Source organism: Gopherus evgoodei, chromosome 2 (genome assembly GCF_007399415.2).
Source record: "Gopherus evgoodei ecotype Sinaloan lineage chromosome 2, rGopEvg1_v1.p, whole genome shotgun sequence".
In the NCBI taxonomy this organism is placed as follows: domain Eukaryota; kingdom Metazoa; phylum Chordata; order Testudines; family Testudinidae; genus Gopherus; species Gopherus evgoodei.
The window spans coordinates 286,906,265-286,923,434 of NC_044323.1; the positions used below are offsets into that span (position 1 = coordinate 286,906,265).

Sequence of the window (17,170 nt, forward strand, 5' to 3'; positions counted from 1 at the left end):
AGATTTTTTAGTGCCTTGACTGATTTCCATGATCAATTCCCCATTGCTGTGGCGTCAGACCTCTGTAGCTCTAGTATTCCCTGCTGGCTATAGAACAGTTCCTGTCACACGCACTGTAAGTCGTTCATAGATTCTAAGGCCAGAAGGGCTCAATCACTATCATCCAGTCTGACCTCCTGTACATCACAGGCCATAGAATGGCCCCAAAATAATTCTCAAAGCAGATTGTTTAGAAAAATATCCAATCTTGATTGAAAAATTGTCAGTGATGGAGAGTCTACCACAAACCTTGGTAAGTTATTCCAATGGTTAATTATGCTCATAGTTAAAAATGTATGCCTTGTTTCCGGCCTGAATTTGTCTAGCTGCAACTTCCAGACATTGGCTCAGGTTGTACCTCTCTCTGCTAGACTGAAGAGTCCATCATCAAATATTTGTTCCTCATGTAGGTACTTATAGACTGTGATCAAGTCATCCCTTGACCTTCTCTTTGTTAGACTCAAAAAGCTCAATCTAGTTAGCTTATCACTATAAGGCAGTAGAGGTGACTCGACCCCCGGTTGGATGGTGGGGCACCACACCGCCTCGCTACACCCTCTTTGCTGGGCTGGGGGATACCCAGTCTATGGCCCAGACCTTTGGGCAGGGCCCCAGCAAGCATACAAGATAAGCCCAGGCCGTGGGTCAGGGCGGGCAGCAGACAGACAGTCAGGAGTTCAGGCCCTCAGGCAGGGACAGGGCAAATAGTTCAATAGCAAACCCCAGGCTCCTGGCTTACAGTGAGCTGGGGAAGGAGGAGGCTGCAACCCGTGAGGTGGGTGGCAGAGGAGACGCAGGCCCACCCACTCCACTGTGTCCCAGCCCGGGGCCCTAGCAGTGGCAGAAGACCCGCTGCTATGTCAGTGGGGATCCTGGCCGTAACACACTGACATTGGCTCTAGCAGTGCTGCAGCCAGACTAGGGTCAGCTGCCCCGAGGCTACTTCCAGACTCCCCCTCGTACGGTACCTGGGTCTGGGTGGTATTCTCGGAGGGTTCCAGCACCATCGGTTCCTCCAGGTAGCTAGTGAGGGGTAGGCTTGGCAGCTTCTCTGGGTAGCTAGCAACAGGTAAGCTTGGCAGCTCCTCTGGTCACTGGTCAGCATTGGACATTTGCTGGTCCAGCCAGTCCTTGGGTCAGCCACAGATCGCTGGAGTCTCCCAAGCCCAAGCCAGGCCACAGGCGTCTGGCCTCTCTGGTGGCTGCTGCTTAACTGAGCTCTGCATTTGGGCTTTTATACTTCCTGTCCTGAACCATTACCTCTGGGGGGAGGGCACAGGATCCACTAGCTCCGCCCACTTTGGTGTCTGGGGAGGTTCTTCCCCCAGCGGGGTGGTGGGGCACCACACTGCCTCGCTACAGGCAGGTTTTCTAAACCTTTAATCAGTCTCGTGGGTCGTTTCTGAAACCTCTTCAATTTATCAACATCCTTCTTGAATTGTGGGCACCAGAACTTGACACAGTATTCCAGCAATAGTCCTAGAAGTGCCCAATGCAGAGGTAAAATAACCTTTCTACTTGTACTCAAGATTCCCTTGTGTATGCATCCCACGACCACATTAGCTCTTTTAGGCACAGCATTATCCTGGGACTGCTGAGCTAAGAGACTTTAGGATGAGACCTGCTAGGATCCATCCGTATTCCCCCAGGAAAAGAAGCCACTGAGATCCTCCCTCCCAAGAGCTGCGAGGCAGGGGAGAAAAGAGAAACACTGGTAAAAGAGTCTCAGAAAACCACAAAATGATCCTGACACACTGACCTGACTTGGAGAGGGAGCAGTTCGCGCTGTGATGTTGCAACGTGTGACAGTGTGGCTGACATGATACATGCAAAGACCCCAACAAAATGCCAGTTTACCATACTAATTTTGTCGTGCTCAAGCAAACTTTTTTGGTAAAGACTAAATGTCTCTCCAGCTTTTCAAGGAGGAAAGTCTTTGCTCTGTAGGACTGAAAGGGTGGTCAGTGTAGAGCCCAGACACATGGCACTTAGCAACTCCTAACTTCTGCCTGCTGCACTTTGTAGCTGATAATTTACATACAGCCCTGGAATGTCTTAACATGGTCTTGTCACTGAACAACAGAAAGTCTTTGCACAGGTAACAAGGTTACAGGTTTTCCTGCTCAATGCATACACCAACACCACCAAAATCCAGCACACAGTCTCTTTATTGTTGTGTGAAACTGGTGGGAGTATTGGGAAATCAGGGACTGGAAGGAGAGAGGGTGACCACTGCATTCATTCAAAATGGCTGTGACAGCTCTATAGGTCTTGTTGAGATCGGAGGTAGCCTGCATTCATCTCTGCTGAATGTATGAAATGCTGACGGTAGAGGAGCGAGTCGGCTCAAAGCCACTTTGAGTGAGTGTGCAAACGCACTAGAAAGCAGTGCTCGTGCACTGGGATTTAGTCCCCATCTCTGGTACTTTCCCCTTACCCATGTGAACTCTGAGGAAGAGGATTAGAGGGGATAGGACAAAATACCGCAGACTGACTGTAAAGAAGTAACCCTCATAAAGTAAAGAAGCTTACACTGAAAAAGAGATTACAAAAAATCTGATGTAGGATAAAATTTTATTCCATTAAGCTAAAATCGGAAGAAGGGAAAGGCGGTTGTGCCATAAATTCTCCATGGAGCACACAGATCTAACAAACAGCCGCAGCACGGGACCAGGCTAATCTAGTTTTTCAGTTGGAACACTGACATCTGTTTGGTCTGCACCTGATAGCTCTGCAAACTGCTGCACTTCTTGTTGCCATCAAAGCAGCCAGCTGATGTCAGTAGTTCAATAAGCAGAGGCAAGTTAAAAAACAATAATGGTGATGGGTGACATATTTCCATTAATGTACTAGATATGCACACAGATACATCACCAGATACCAGCTGCCAAAACAATGCAGTGTTATCTACAGAGCAGGGAGAGGCACTGGAAAAGAGCGAGCGAGAAAGTGAGAGGAAATAGACCAGTGGGCAATGCAATAACATATTTATTTTTTCAGTGCTGGCTCAGCTCGCAGCTCATTCGCACAAAGCACTGATAGACCAAACACACCTCTTTTGCCCAGACTTTCCACATCAGTGGTTTAGCTGCTACCAGGAGGGTTGTGTTTCCTCATAATGTGGCCTCTCTATAATCACTGCATTAAGTCTTTGGGTTCCAGGAAGGTCATTCCACACCTGGCTACTCATATTAGGTAAGTGTTAGTAACAATTGCCAGGCAGCTTCAAAGACAGGCCCCCCACATCTTTTGGTAAACAAATATTTAAATTTAATACCTACACCATTTGAACTGTATTTGAAAAACATTTAAACCAAAATGAGCTGGTGGTAAATCTACCACTGTGTCCCCTTATGCACACACACAAACTCTCTCTTTTCCCTGTGCTTGTCTATCAGAGATGATTTCTCTGTCTCTATAGTGTGGCTATAAAATGTGGCATGTGTGATTTTTTTTTCCAGAGCTACAGTGTCACTCAGCCCTTTTCCAAACACTTGTTAGCAAAATTAAGTCTGGGATTCCGAAACGCATTCTAGTCCTTTGATTAATGGTTGACTGGTCTCCTCATTTTCTGGTAAAATAGGAAATCTATAATCTGTATCCAAAGTGGTACAGATATTACCACTTACCAGATATTACTAACAGTGCACACAGTTCTTGGTTCTCATGAACAGAAAGCTGTCTTTGACTCTTATTTGTAACCTCTCCACTTTCCCAAGATCTGATTGGCTCAGTTCTCAGGCAGTGGATGTGTGTTGGAGACAAGACTGTTTGTCCTTAACTGAAGTTTTGAAGCACAGCTAGTAATTACCACACCCTTTTTCTGGATAAGTCTGGAGCCTTTGAATTGAGTTGGCCTGCTCTGCTCTCTGCACATTTCCAGAGCCACAGAGGCATTCAACAAAAATCCTTGCCACCTCCCCACTGCTTCACTCGTCATCTTTGGAATTAAATCAAATACTTGTTATCCCTTTTGACCTGAGCAGTTACCCAATACTTGGGAGTCTAGTGGGTTGTTTCCATTAGGATGAGAAATTGCTGACTGAACTAGGTGTTTCTTTGATACAATCTTATTAACGAAAGAATATACACAAAAATCCTGTTTCACTGAACGTAGCAGGAATCAAACAACAGGACAAGCTTCTTGGGTCACAATTCCAAGCCTCTTTCCAGATAGCACTCTGCACAAAAGCTCTCTCTCTCTCTCAGCTTTTCTCATTTTCATAGAATCATAGGACTGTCAGGGACCTTGAGAAATCATCTAGGCCAGTCTCCTGCACTCTTGGCAGGACTAAGTATTATCTAGACCACCCTGACAGGTGTTTGTCTAACCTTCTCTTAAAAATCTCCAGTGATCAGGATTCCACAACCTCCTGAGGCAATTTATTCCAGTGCTTAACCGCTCTGACAGTTAATAAGTTTTTCCTCATGTCCAACATAAACCTCCCTTGCTGCAATTTAAGCTCATTGCCTCTTGTCCTACCCTCAGAGGTTAAGGAGAACAATTTTTCTCCCTCTTCTTTGTAACAATCTTTTATGTACTTGAAAACTGTTATCATACCCCTTTCTCAGTCTTCTCTTCTCCAGATTAGGCCAATCCAATTTTTTCAATATTCCCTCATAGGTCATGTTGTCTAGACCTTTAATCATTTTTGTTGCTCTTCTCTGGACTTTCTCCAATTTGTCCACCTTTCCTGGAATGTGGTGCCCAGAACTGGACACAATACTCCAGTTGAGGCCTAATCAGCATGGAGTAGAGCTGAAGAATTACTTCTCGTGTCTTGCTTACAACACTCCTGCTAATGCATCCCAGAATGTTTGCTTTTTTTGCAACAGTGTTACACTGTTCACTCTTCTTTAGATTGTGATCCACTATGACCCCTAGATCCCTTTCTGCAGTACTCCTTCCTAGGCAGTTATTTCCCATTTTGTATGCGTGCAACTGATTGTTCTTTCCTAAGTGGAGTACTTTGCATTTATCCTTGTGGAATTTCATCCTATTGACTTTGGACACTTTCTCCAGTTGTCCAGATCATTTTGAATTTGAATCCTACCCTCCAAAGCACTTGCAACCCCTCCCAACTTGGTATTATCTGCAAATATTATAAGTGTACTCTTTATGCCCTTATCTAAATCATTGCTGAAGATATTGAACAGAACCGCACCCAGAACAGATCCCTGCAGGACCTCAGTCATTATGCCCTTCTAGCTTGATTGTGAACCACTGATAACTACTCTCTGGGAACGATTTTCCAACCCGTTACATGCCTGACTTACAGTAGCTCCATCTAGGTTGCATTTCCCTAGTTTATTTATGAGAAGGTCACACAAGACAGTATCAAACATGCTATAAGTATGTCGCTGGCGCTTTTTTTCTGCTGCTTCTCTCTCTCAAACACTATCCAATACTGCATTTAGCCCCCAAAGGAACATAGCACACCTTGCTGACCAGGCTTTCATGTGACCTGTGTTTTAGGTGCTGGTGCCTATTTTTTCAGCTATGTATTCCATAAAGGAGCCAAATTCCTTTTTACAGGTATCCTGTTACATCCAGCAGCTTCAGTGAGGTTTCACTCAATCCCTAACCATAACATGTGGCCTTATATGGTGTGTGGGTTACATTATTATTCTGATTTGGTACCTTTGTACATGCAGTTTGTGCAGGAGTAAATGACTACACAAAGACTTTATGTGCTTCTCTCCAAAAGTCCTGAACAGCTAGAATTCTGGCGAGTGCTTCAGCAGGGAGTTAAGCTGAAGTACAGAAAAGGGGAGGGTAATCATAGCTATACAGCATTTACTTCCATCACCTGTAACAATCACGCCTCCATGCTCTCTTTGGTATGCTCCATGGCCTGCCTTGAATGGCTGTGTTCTGCACGGGGAGTGTGTGTGCATTATGATGGGCACAGGTGTGACTGCTATGTCCTCACCCTGACACAGCAGATGCCATGGCAGGAATCAGCAGCTCCCTACACCTGTTACCTGCTCGCCCCCAGGAAACCCAGGGTCCAATGCTCAGGCAGGCTGCCAGGCTGGATGTCATTATTTTCATCCATTGACTCAATAACGTGTGTTAAGTTCAACTTTGCTGTTGGTCTGTTCTTGGCTTTTAGCTGCACTAGCCTTCTTCCTCTTGTTTCCCTCTAGAATCCAGTGGCAAGAGTCATGTAAAGCAAAGTCTGGTGAGCTGTTATCCGTCTGGACCCCCTCCATGCAGCCCCTTCACTTTCCTTCATCTGCTCCTTCCCCTATTGCAGTGGGATGTAGCAATTCTGGGGGAGCAATGACTGGATAGTGAAACATCACGATCAGCTAGGAGGGTTTTTTGGAAGCACAGGGGCATGTACAATTCCTGCGTAACCTATAACTAAAGTGTCTTTCAGCATTTCTTTTTTCACATCTCGGAGATGGTGCTGTGGCAGTCCCGAGTACAGTAAGTATATTGGGACGCAGCTGCTATTTAATAAGGGATTTTTGTCTTTTTATGTTTTTTGGGGGAAAAACAAAAATTTTATGAAGTCCCACGTTTCACACTTTTAAGGTCACAGTTTATATTTAGGGTCCATTTAGCTGTTTAAATGATTGGTAAATCAAGTGTTTGTTTTTATTGTTATTGACCTGTTGGATTCTAGAGTTGTTACTTGTAATCAATAATACCCTCTATTCATGTGTTTATAACCTTCTGTAGCACACACTGCTTATATTTATAACACGCTTATAACATCTACCATTTATTAATGCTTTGTCCTGTTTCCAGGTATAAATAGTTTATGAAGTGTAAACCAGTTTAATACAATGTTATGTTTTTAAGTATCAGAGGGGTAGCCGTGTTAGTCTGGACCTGTAAAAGCAGCGAAGAGTCCTGTGGCACCTTATAGACTAACAGATGTATTGGAGCACGAGTTTTCGTGGGTGAATACCCACTTCGTCAGATGCAATGATGCATCCAACAAAGTGGGTACTCACCCATGAAAGCTCATGCTTCAAGACATCTGTTAGTCTATAAGGTGCCACAGGACTCTTTGCTGCTGTTATGTTTTTGTTTTGTGTCCTTCTCTTCAGCTCTGGGGATTGGAGTGCTGCAGGGAATGGGCCCATGCAGAGCTGACAAAAGATGAGTACCAACCCAGCTGCTCTCAGGCCTGCCTTGGAAGCAGGATGGCTGCAAGAAGAGGACTCCCAGCCAGGCAAAGAAGGCACAGCATCCCTCCGAGCATGGAGCTAATGTAATTGTGGTCATAGCCTTTTGGTATAAGGTGATTTCCCAACTTCATTAATGTGCTTTACACCCATAAACCTTCATGACTATGGTTTATGTGTGTACATGCAGGGGGTACAAGGCATCTTCACCTGAAGAATGAAAAAATTAATCCCCAGAATATAAAAAATGGCAAGGCCAGCAGTGCTAACATTCATGCAGTACCTGCTTTACGGAGAGACAAACAGGAACAGCACTGTGAATCTGGCACCTTTGATTAGCACTAAATTTACCTTAGAAGACAAAGATTAATTATATTAATTCCAGACCCAGACACTCTGTAGGAACACGGTGGTGCTTGTGGCACCATGTGATACATTATTACTACCAGTAAAATCATACAGGGACCCTATCAAGACGTATATGCAGCAGAGAGAGGCAGATGTGTAAATAACAGAAACTAGATATTTATTCACATCATTAAACTTACACCTCTTAAGTTTCTCCAGTGTACTGGGCCAATTTCTGCTCTCAGGAACTGAGGTTTAAATCACTAAGTGGGGTCCTATCAGATGTACAGTTGCATAACAAAGCACAGTTTGGCTCATTCTGTTTGAATTAATAGCTGGATGTTTCAAGGAGAAGCAAAATCGGCGTGCGTTTCTAGAAAAGGACAGGCTGTCAGATAAGCATAGCCCTTTAATCAAACCACTGGGCCCCAATTCCGATGGGTGTAATTTTCTATTTTAAACACAAAAAATGAGCTCCAGCATTCTCGTTCTAAATACATTCCCACAAAACTACATCACCACTAAACGTTCGTCACACGTAAGCCTCAGCATTAAGACTCTACACTACAGTGTGACAGTGCAGCTCTCTTACCCTGATAGGTAAACATATAAGAAAGCTGGGAAAGATATTAGAAGTGCCAAAGTTAACAAGTGGCAGAGTATCATCATATATATATATAAGCTTATGTTAGTGAGCACATACTGCAGAATTAAAACGCCATTTTCGAAGCTAAGTTGAGAATCATGCAGGTTTCTTTTATTACAATGACAGCTGTTAGAGCTTGAGTCAAACCCCATCGAATGGACAGGAGTGTTTCCAATTACTTTGATGGGCTTTGGATTAGCCCCTTAATGGTAAAATGGTGTTATTTCCCTGGTCATTATAACAGAGGATTGCACATCAGTACAGGCTTCACAGTACAACATCCTTTACTGGGAGAGAGAGGGAGAGAGAGAGAGAATCTTCCATTAACAGGCTCAGAGCTAGGCTATCCATCGATATTTTTGTCTCATGCCCAGATAAATGTGGTCCTCATAAAGCCTTAGCTTTATTCCTAGCAGCAACTGTAGGACGAAGACTATCTTTTGGGGATTACTGAATTAATCTCAATTTAGAGTGTGGCGGTACAGTAATATTATTGTATCACATTATGCAGTACAGGCGCATGCAAGAAAAGCAAAGGCTTTCTGGAGAAACTGAATTCCCATTCTCCTCACTTCTTCCCTTAACACCTATATAGGCAGGCGATGGTATGCAGCAAATTTGGCCCAACCGCACAGCTCTGTTCGATGGAGCTCTGCCAACATAAAGAAGGTGCCAAACTCGAGTCACTCAGAGGCTCTTCCCTGTCAGGCTTTCCTGCCCTAAGAAGAGCAGTACAAAGCTGTGCAACTATTTCTGCTGTCACAGGACATTGCACCCCTTTGCAGCTGACACAAGAATTTGTCGTTCCAAATAAGCCTTTTAGACAGTCATTTGAACTTGAGAGACCTTTTCCTCTGAAATTCTAAAGCTCTAGATAGATGTTTCCTCCAACTCAAAAGCAAATGTTCACTGTGTTGTGAACAAAATTTTGGCACAAACGGCATCACTGCCACTTGAATGTACTGGAAATGTAGATACTATAGCCTGTAGCAAAAGTTCCCTCATGTTTAGAAACTACTGTTCAAGTGGGAATATATTTGCATTATTGCCATTCAAAAACTACAGTATTCATCATTCAATTGAGCCTGGGCAGGATTGTGTTTCTACTGAAGACAATGAGAATTTTGCCAATAGGAGTGGGCTATAAAGCCATCATATCTGAATAAAATATGCATTCGGTTATTTGCATGTTTAGACACAAATATGACTCACACAGCAAAGAAAAATTCACGTACAGATCAGACACCAACAGTGCTTCACCTAGGGAAAGTTTGGTCTCTTTATTCAAAGCTTCTATGTGAAAGGTAACACAATAATGCAAATTTACAGTACATTTGGCAGCTACAGCCACAGTGAAGTACCTTGCAGCAGTTATTCCGTAACGTTTTATTTTATTCATTCGACAAAGAAAAGAAGAAAATACCATAGTGTAGCCTGGCCTGTCTAGTCCTGATTAGTAGACGTTTGGAAACAATTTCTTGTGAAAAGCTTTAAAAACTATCAGCAGATTCATCTGGTGGCATTTTAAGGGGCCTGCAACTGCTTGAAATGGCTCCCAACTGCCATGAAATAGGCCTGTGGCACTCTGACATCATAGGTTACCCACAGGCAGGCAAATATTTGGCTTCTCTCCTTTCTGGCAAAAATAGAAACTTTTCTACCTGTCTTGCTTTCCTTCTTTCTTGTTTACTGATGCACAAAGGGAAGTAACTGCACTGTGACCAAGGAGGGGCGGAGACCTCTTTTTGGGTTCATGCCTATTCTATCAAGAAAACATGGAGATACAATTACCGCTATTTCCTGCAATAAGTAACAAATTAAAAGGCATTACTGCTGCTGCGTTCCTTAGAATCTGGTGGGAAAGGAAAAACACTTTTCTGCTATTGCATGACTTACATCTATTCTGAGTTAGAAAGACACCAATATACCCAGCAAACAAAGGGCTTAGAAACAAGCATAGGAAGAAACTGTGACTGAGAAAATAGGTCCCAAATGGTGTATTCAGTGTGGTGGTGGTGGGAATTTAGTGGAGAAACACAACTCTTGTTCAAGTGCAGACGATATATCCTTAGGTATCATTCAGGTTGGAGTTAAGACCTTAAAGCTCATGGCTAAATTCAGCTTTCACATACACCCCTGCAAATCCACTGATATCAATGGGGAGGCATGGCTATGAGGAAGAGAAGAATTTTTCCCATAGTGGCTACCAAAGGCTTTTTGGAAGGCAAGGGGGAAGGGGGTAATCCAGTACATTATATTCCATCACATCTTTCCAAATAAGCAAAGGCAGCTGCCCAAATTACCTCAGCCAATTCTAAAAATGTTCAGCAGTGCCTCTAAAGAAAGGCCTGTGGGCTGGGGTGGGAAAGAAACAAAGTGGGGTCAAGCAGAGGACATGTTAAGTGTTTCTGTGCACTGTGACTAATCCAATATCATATGGTACATTTACAGTTTAGTTTGGATCACAGGCTCCGTAGCACGAATGTGAACACTAGGCAGGCAGAACCAAGAAAGAGGAAGCTCCCTGCTGGAGATGTCTTCATGAAACTTGATGTTCAAGTAAAAATCACCTGTATAGAGAAAGAGCAGAGCTCCAAAGCACACAGAATTTTTGGTTGGTTTCACCTGAAAGAGAAAGGGTGGAAGTTAGCTGAATAAAACAAATTTGGTAAATAATAATAAATAATAGCAATACTTTGCCATTCTATAACTTCTTCCATCCAAGGACCCCAATGTGCTCTAGAAATATTCGTGAACTAAACCTCACAAACCCCCTTCACCACCCCAGGAAAGCAAATGTTGCTATCCCCTTTTTACTGATGGTAACACTGATGTAATGAGAATGAAGTTAAATGAGTTTTCCCCAAGCCCTGCAGCATGTCTCTGGCAGACCTCTGACTAGAACACAGATTCTCTTGAATCTACCACAATGTAGCTGTCTTTGGCAGAAGCCATCAGAGGTTTCCAGAACACCCAGGAACATCTAACTCTTAACCTTTATTTAGCAACCTGTGTATTAAAAGACTGGTTCTTAGAATTTCACACCTATTAAACACCTTGCTAAACACCATTTAACCACTTGGCAATAGCTAAATTCATCTCCATGAAGTAGCATTTATGGTAATACTGTCCAAATATGCAGCTCACTTCACCACCATTGGGCTAAATGAATTTAGTGGGAGACATTCCAGTAACACAGCAATCCTAAATTAGCACATCCCAATTAAGTATAGTATATTGAGTATTATTTCATGTTTATATAGAGCCTTTCATCACACAGCCATTCAAATTATATATACACACACAAACTCAACAGAGCACTTAAATATGCATTTCACTTTAATTATGTGAATAATCCTATCCCTATTCAGCAAAGCATTTAAGCACAGGCTTAAATTTAAGCTCATGAATAGTGACAATGACTGCAAGTGGGGCCTCTTACACACCTAAAATTAACTATGCGCTTTGCTGAACTGGGCTGGTATTAGTCACATGTTTTGCTCAACTGGAGCCATAAAGGCTGAGCAGACGTTACTGAAACTTCTCCACAGATTTCACCTCTGTTTCAAAAAGTTGAAGGAAACTGAATGGGGAGTCCAGAAAGAAACGTTACTTGCCAATGAACGTTGTTCTGCAGCAAACAGATCCTGCAGGATGCTGAGTGCTGCCAAGACATGCTGAAATCAATTGGAGGTGGAAGTTTATCAGCATATTGCAGGATCAGGCCTATGCAAAGCCATTCTTTCAAAGGTTGGGTTGCCTAGGGTGGTGGTGGAATCTCCTTCCATAGAGGCTTTTAAGGTGAGCCTTGACAAAGCCCTGGCTGGGATGATTTAGTTGGGGATTGGTCCTGCTTTGAGCAGGGCGTTGGACTAGATGACCTCCTGAGGTCCCTTCCAACCCTGATATTCTATGACTCTATGAGTCTATAGGAGTCATGTGACAGAATATATGATTTTGGGAGGGATCTGCAGAGGCAGTGTTACAGAAAGGATGGTGTTGATCCTTATCACTCCCAATACAATACCCGGGAAATAGAGACCTGCTCAAGTAACAAAGAAAAATATTTTTCATTATTGTTTATTACTTTTCTTTTAAAGTGAACTTGGTGTTTGTGAAAGGTGCAGTACATATAGCACGTGAGAACACAACCTCGTTTAACCACACATTTGAGATAACACAAGTAAGCTACTGTGCCAACTTGCCCTTGCTGCCTGCTGTCATCTAGGGGTGAGAGCGTAAATAAAGTCCTATTCAGTGGTTGGCCTCTTGCTATTAAGGGCAACATTTGTGCTGGTGGGTTTTGTAAAGTAGATATTTGATGGCTATGAATTTATTCATAATATTTATTTATACTGCTGTCGTATTTAGAGGCCCCAGTCAGGAACTCAGCCTCCATTGTGGTATACACTGTGCAGATAAATGAAAGATGGGCTCTGCCCCAAAGAGTTTACAGTTTTACTTAAACTACACTGCTGCTCCTCACTCGTTTCACATGGGACACTGAGAAGCTGTCAAAGAGTTGCTGATCGCTATTCCTGGGCTGATTCAACCACAATGAAATGTTTTTTCCCCCATTACCAATCCCCTAGCCCAGGGGTAGTCCATTATTTTTTTGTCAAGGTCCAAATTCTTGATCAAAGTATAGTCAAGGTCCAGGCTCCAGAGAAATTAATAATAAATAAATGAAAATATTCTGGAGTCCGGTCAAAAGTGTCTAGTGGTCTGGATTCGCCCTCAGTCCACTTATTGACTACCTCTGTCCTGACCCATCTATTAAAAACATATTCAAACACACACACACTGAAAACAATATTGGTAATCACAGAGAACACAAGGAAACATGAATTCCTGATAATTACAGAAATTTCCAGGGCAGTTAAGATTATATTTGCTTTTAATTTGGGAAGTATCAGCTTGGTCTGAGCAACTAATCCGATAAAACATTAGTAAGAGCCGAAGGGGTATTACTAAAGTGGTTAGGTTTAAGGTGGCCACGATACAACCAAAAGAAATCTCAATCAATGCAAAAGTATTTTAATCAATTAGGCTCTGCACTATTATCTCACATCTCAAATTTCTACATCTGGTAATATGTATCACAATCTTGTTGATTACTAATAAACTCATCTTTCTTTTATGTTTTAAATGGACAGTGTCAAGTAGTTTTAACCCAGACTAAAAGTTAAATGTTAAAAACAAACATTTTGCATAACTTAAAATTCATATAAATATCTTAATGATTAAAAAACCAATAAAACAGTTTGTTTTTAATATAGATAGAGCCCTGCATTGCTTGAAACTGAAGGACCCAAACACAACTTCATTATAGAGAATGAGAAAGTGAACATGGACTTTCAGCTCCAAGGGAAACTGACCATTCTCCATTCTTTATGGCGTGAAATGAAAAATCACGATTTTTGTCTTTTAAAGTAATAGTTCAAACACTTTTTGTGTGCTACATAACAAAGAGCGTGCACTGAAAAGTGTGTGTGTCTGTCTATATAACCCCACTCTGCTCCAGATATGTCCAGAAACAAATTCAAGCCTAGTCTGGAAACTACAAAGATTTTCCGGGAGTCTGCCTTGGGTCTTTTAGAAGTCTGGCTTGGTGAGAAGCTAAAGTGGAGGATAGCAGTTCGGTCCAGAAAGGTAAACTCAGTTCAGCATTGATGACCAACCCATTTCTGTGTCAATGTAATGACGGGCCACACTCTGCTGGTAAAAACTGGCTGATTTACACCAGATGAGAATCTGGTCTGATGTATCAGTCAGTTTATAAAAAGAGAATACAGATTCACTGAACTCTTTCAATCTCTGACCTAAGGTCTCTTTGAGGTCTGGCTTGGACCTTGATCATAATTCTGGGTAGCACTCATTCCTCTCCATAGTATCAATATCCAAAATACAAAAACAAGGTACCGGTTTTTGAAATTGACTTTTTGCCATTGACTAATGAGTCAATATGGGAGGATGAGAGAGACTCTGATAACATCAGATATACTGTTTGAAGAAATTTCCTTCTGTGATCAGTATTTGGAGTCCTGAGGAAGTATGACAATATGTTATCTTTGGGATTTACTGTAGGAAAAGCCCTGATACCAATACCACAGAATAGAATACTTTTTGTCTCAGAAGTTCACATTTTTTCCCTTGGCCTTTTTTGAGTCAGAATTTGGACAAATTAACAAAAAACAACCACCACCCCTCATTACCTTAATAAGGGATCGTGTTTACAATAGAAGTGCTGGGTTGGCCCAATAGCAGGGGGAAAGCTGAAATTGCACCCCAGGTATTCACAAGAGAGATAATCTCTTGGCTTCTCGCCTCAGGGGAGACCCAATCATAAAGCAGAATATATTTCACTGACTTCTGCCTTCTCCCTTGCTAACCTCATGGGCAAGACTCTTCCACAACTGGGTACTTAAGCACCGGAATTCTGATTCAGAATCAACATTGTCAGAATGATAGCCCCAGGTCAAGAAATCCCTCTCTTGATGATTTCTGTTGACACATTTAAGCTGAAATTATTCAGCAAACAATACCATTAGGCTCCATTAAAATTCAGGCTGATGATGAATTCTGTACTCGCTAGCTTTAAAAAAATCTATTTTCTGCATATGTTGTATAGCTGAAAAAACATGCACATTGAGTCGCCAGTGGTTAACCTTTAATTTCTCTCCAGCTCAGATTCACTTACATATTCAGTTTTGACAGTCATATTTTACTGGATAACTTAAGACCTGACCTAAGTACAGACCTGACCATACATTCACTCTCTCTTCATGTTTATTTAATATGCTACCAGAATCAGAGCATTCCTTACAACATTTCAGTATTTTTCCTGTTTTTCATTCCTCTTTGATTTTTTGTATCTTTAAATAACCGTCAGTGTTTTGCCTCAGGAACAAAAATCTCTCTGACTTGACATCTCTAGACTTGAGAGAAAGCTGAACCCTTCTTAGTAGAGACACAACATTTTTTGCATGATTTTAACACTGATTTTTTTTTAAACTGAAAAATCAAAATGATGAGATCAGCCTTTATAAATGTATATTAAGTAATAACTGATTGAACATGCTCATCTTATTGGTCTCATTTTCTCTATTTCAGTCTGTGGCGTTTCCTCATAGCTTGGCTAAAAATTGTTTGCAGTTTCTTTGTTCAGCCTGGAGGATATTTCCATTACCTTGCAGAAAAGTATCAGAGGGTAGCCGTGTTAGTCTGGATCACTTCAGGACCAGACTTCAAAGAGAAACTGCTGAGCTTCAGTTCACCTGCAAATTTGACACCATCAGCTCAGGATTGAACAAAGACTGTGAATGGCTTGCCAATTACAGAACCAGTTTCTCCTCTCTTGGTTTTCACACCTCAACTGCTAGAACAGGGCCTCATCCTCCCTGATTGAACTGACCTCGTTATCTCTAGCTTGCTTGCTAGCACACATTTATATACCTGCCCCTGGATTTTTCCATTACATGCATCTGAGGAAGTGGGTATTCACCCACGAAAGCTCATGCTCCAAAACGTCTGTTAGTCTATAAGGTGCCACAGGATTCTTTGCTGCTCTTGCAGAAAAAGTTCTCTAAAATCTAAATGCTAGTGGGGTTGAATGCCTCAGGGGATTGCCAATATTGTATCAAACCTTTTATCAATGGTACAAACTCAGAGTTTGCCAGCTTGGTAGGGATCAAAAGCTATTGACATCCGAGTGGCCTGTGTCAAAGGAATTAGTGATCCTAAACCATTATATGGAAATGATTTTCTACATCACAGAACCCAACACCCTCTATTGGCACCAGTTGGGACCGCTGGTCAGCATCAGTACTTTTGGAAAATCAGGCCTCTTTAAAGTGTGCACCCCCAAATATTGAAGTTCCCGAAATCATGAGTTACTTTTGAAACCTCTCAGCCCTTGTTGGCAATATCAGTGAAAGATCAAGGATTCAATAGGCACGAAGCTGAATTCTCCTTTGGGGTGGAGCCCTTTAGGTCACATGGTTAAGAAACTTTGTTGGGCCAGTATGGAGAAGTTTGCACTACTGCTGCCTATGCTGTATCTTTTGTATCAATAAATAAAAGAGTTCAGTCTCCAGGGCTGCCAATCCCTCACCTCCAATAAAATTCACTAATAATAAGCTGCATATGTTGGCATTTGTTTTGGCATATCGATTTTTAATGCATGTGTCATGCAGATGAGTGGACTATGAAAAAGACAGACTCACTGAATCAATGTGAAAGGTGTTGGATCCAACAAAGGTGATGGCATCATGGAGCTCATAGTTGTGCACTCCATTTTGGTAATCCTGGTATGGGATCACCGTTAGAGCAAATGGGCCCACGCTGTGTTTGCTCCAGTTGGTCAGCTTCACCTCCAGTGCGATGGGGTCCCCGACTTTGCAGTCTACTACAATATCACAGTCACAGACCTTTCCATCCACCAAGACATCTGCAATACAAGAAATGAATTTCACGTTATTTAGGACTTTTGCTGTAGGAACAGCACTAAAATTGGTCTCCATGAGAATCCTGAAGGATGCACAGCAATAATACACAGCAGTTTAGGCTATGGAGTAAAGACATATACTATGTAGCTACAACTGAACCTCAGAAGGCACTTTAGCAGGTATAACGTAATTATGGAAATTAAAATTTAGCTAGAATACTAGGGTTTACATCCCGTCTCTTGCAAAAAATGCCACAGAGTCCTTAATGACAATGAAGGAGACATCCAGTAAGAAACCCACGAATTACTTTCACTGACCAATTGAACATTGCGGCCTATTACCCGTCAGTGGCTAATTGTCCACCTTTATAAGAAGTAAAAACATTTGTTACATTTTTCCATACACAAAGAACAACAGATACTTTCAGTGTGAATAACTGCCAACCCCATTCTACTGTCTGGTGTGCTAAAGCTACAGACTTATACTCACCCTGCCTCCTTTAGGGATGTTAGCACAGCCAATGGTGCTATTTGGAGCCATCCTTGAG

At 42.2% G+C, this 17,170-nt stretch overlaps 1 protein-coding gene across 1 annotated transcript in view; it reads right to left on the reverse strand.

Annotated features, from left to right (window-relative positions):
* Positions 1 to 9,437: 9,437 nt before the first annotated feature.
* The window catches only part of LOC115645073 (trafficking protein particle complex subunit 9-like), a 33,690-nt gene continuing 25,957 nt past the window's right edge, over positions 9,438 to 17,170 (reverse strand). The window contains exons 4-5 of the mRNA XM_030549474.1: positions 16,402 to 16,625; positions 9,438 to 10,801 (exon numbers count right to left, since the gene is read on the reverse strand). Of these exons, the coding sequence (XP_030405334.1) occupies positions 10,622 to 10,801; positions 16,402 to 16,625 (404 nt within the window). The 3' untranslated portion in view covers positions 9,438 to 10,621. The remainder of the gene's footprint in view (positions 10,802 to 16,401; positions 16,626 to 17,170) is intronic.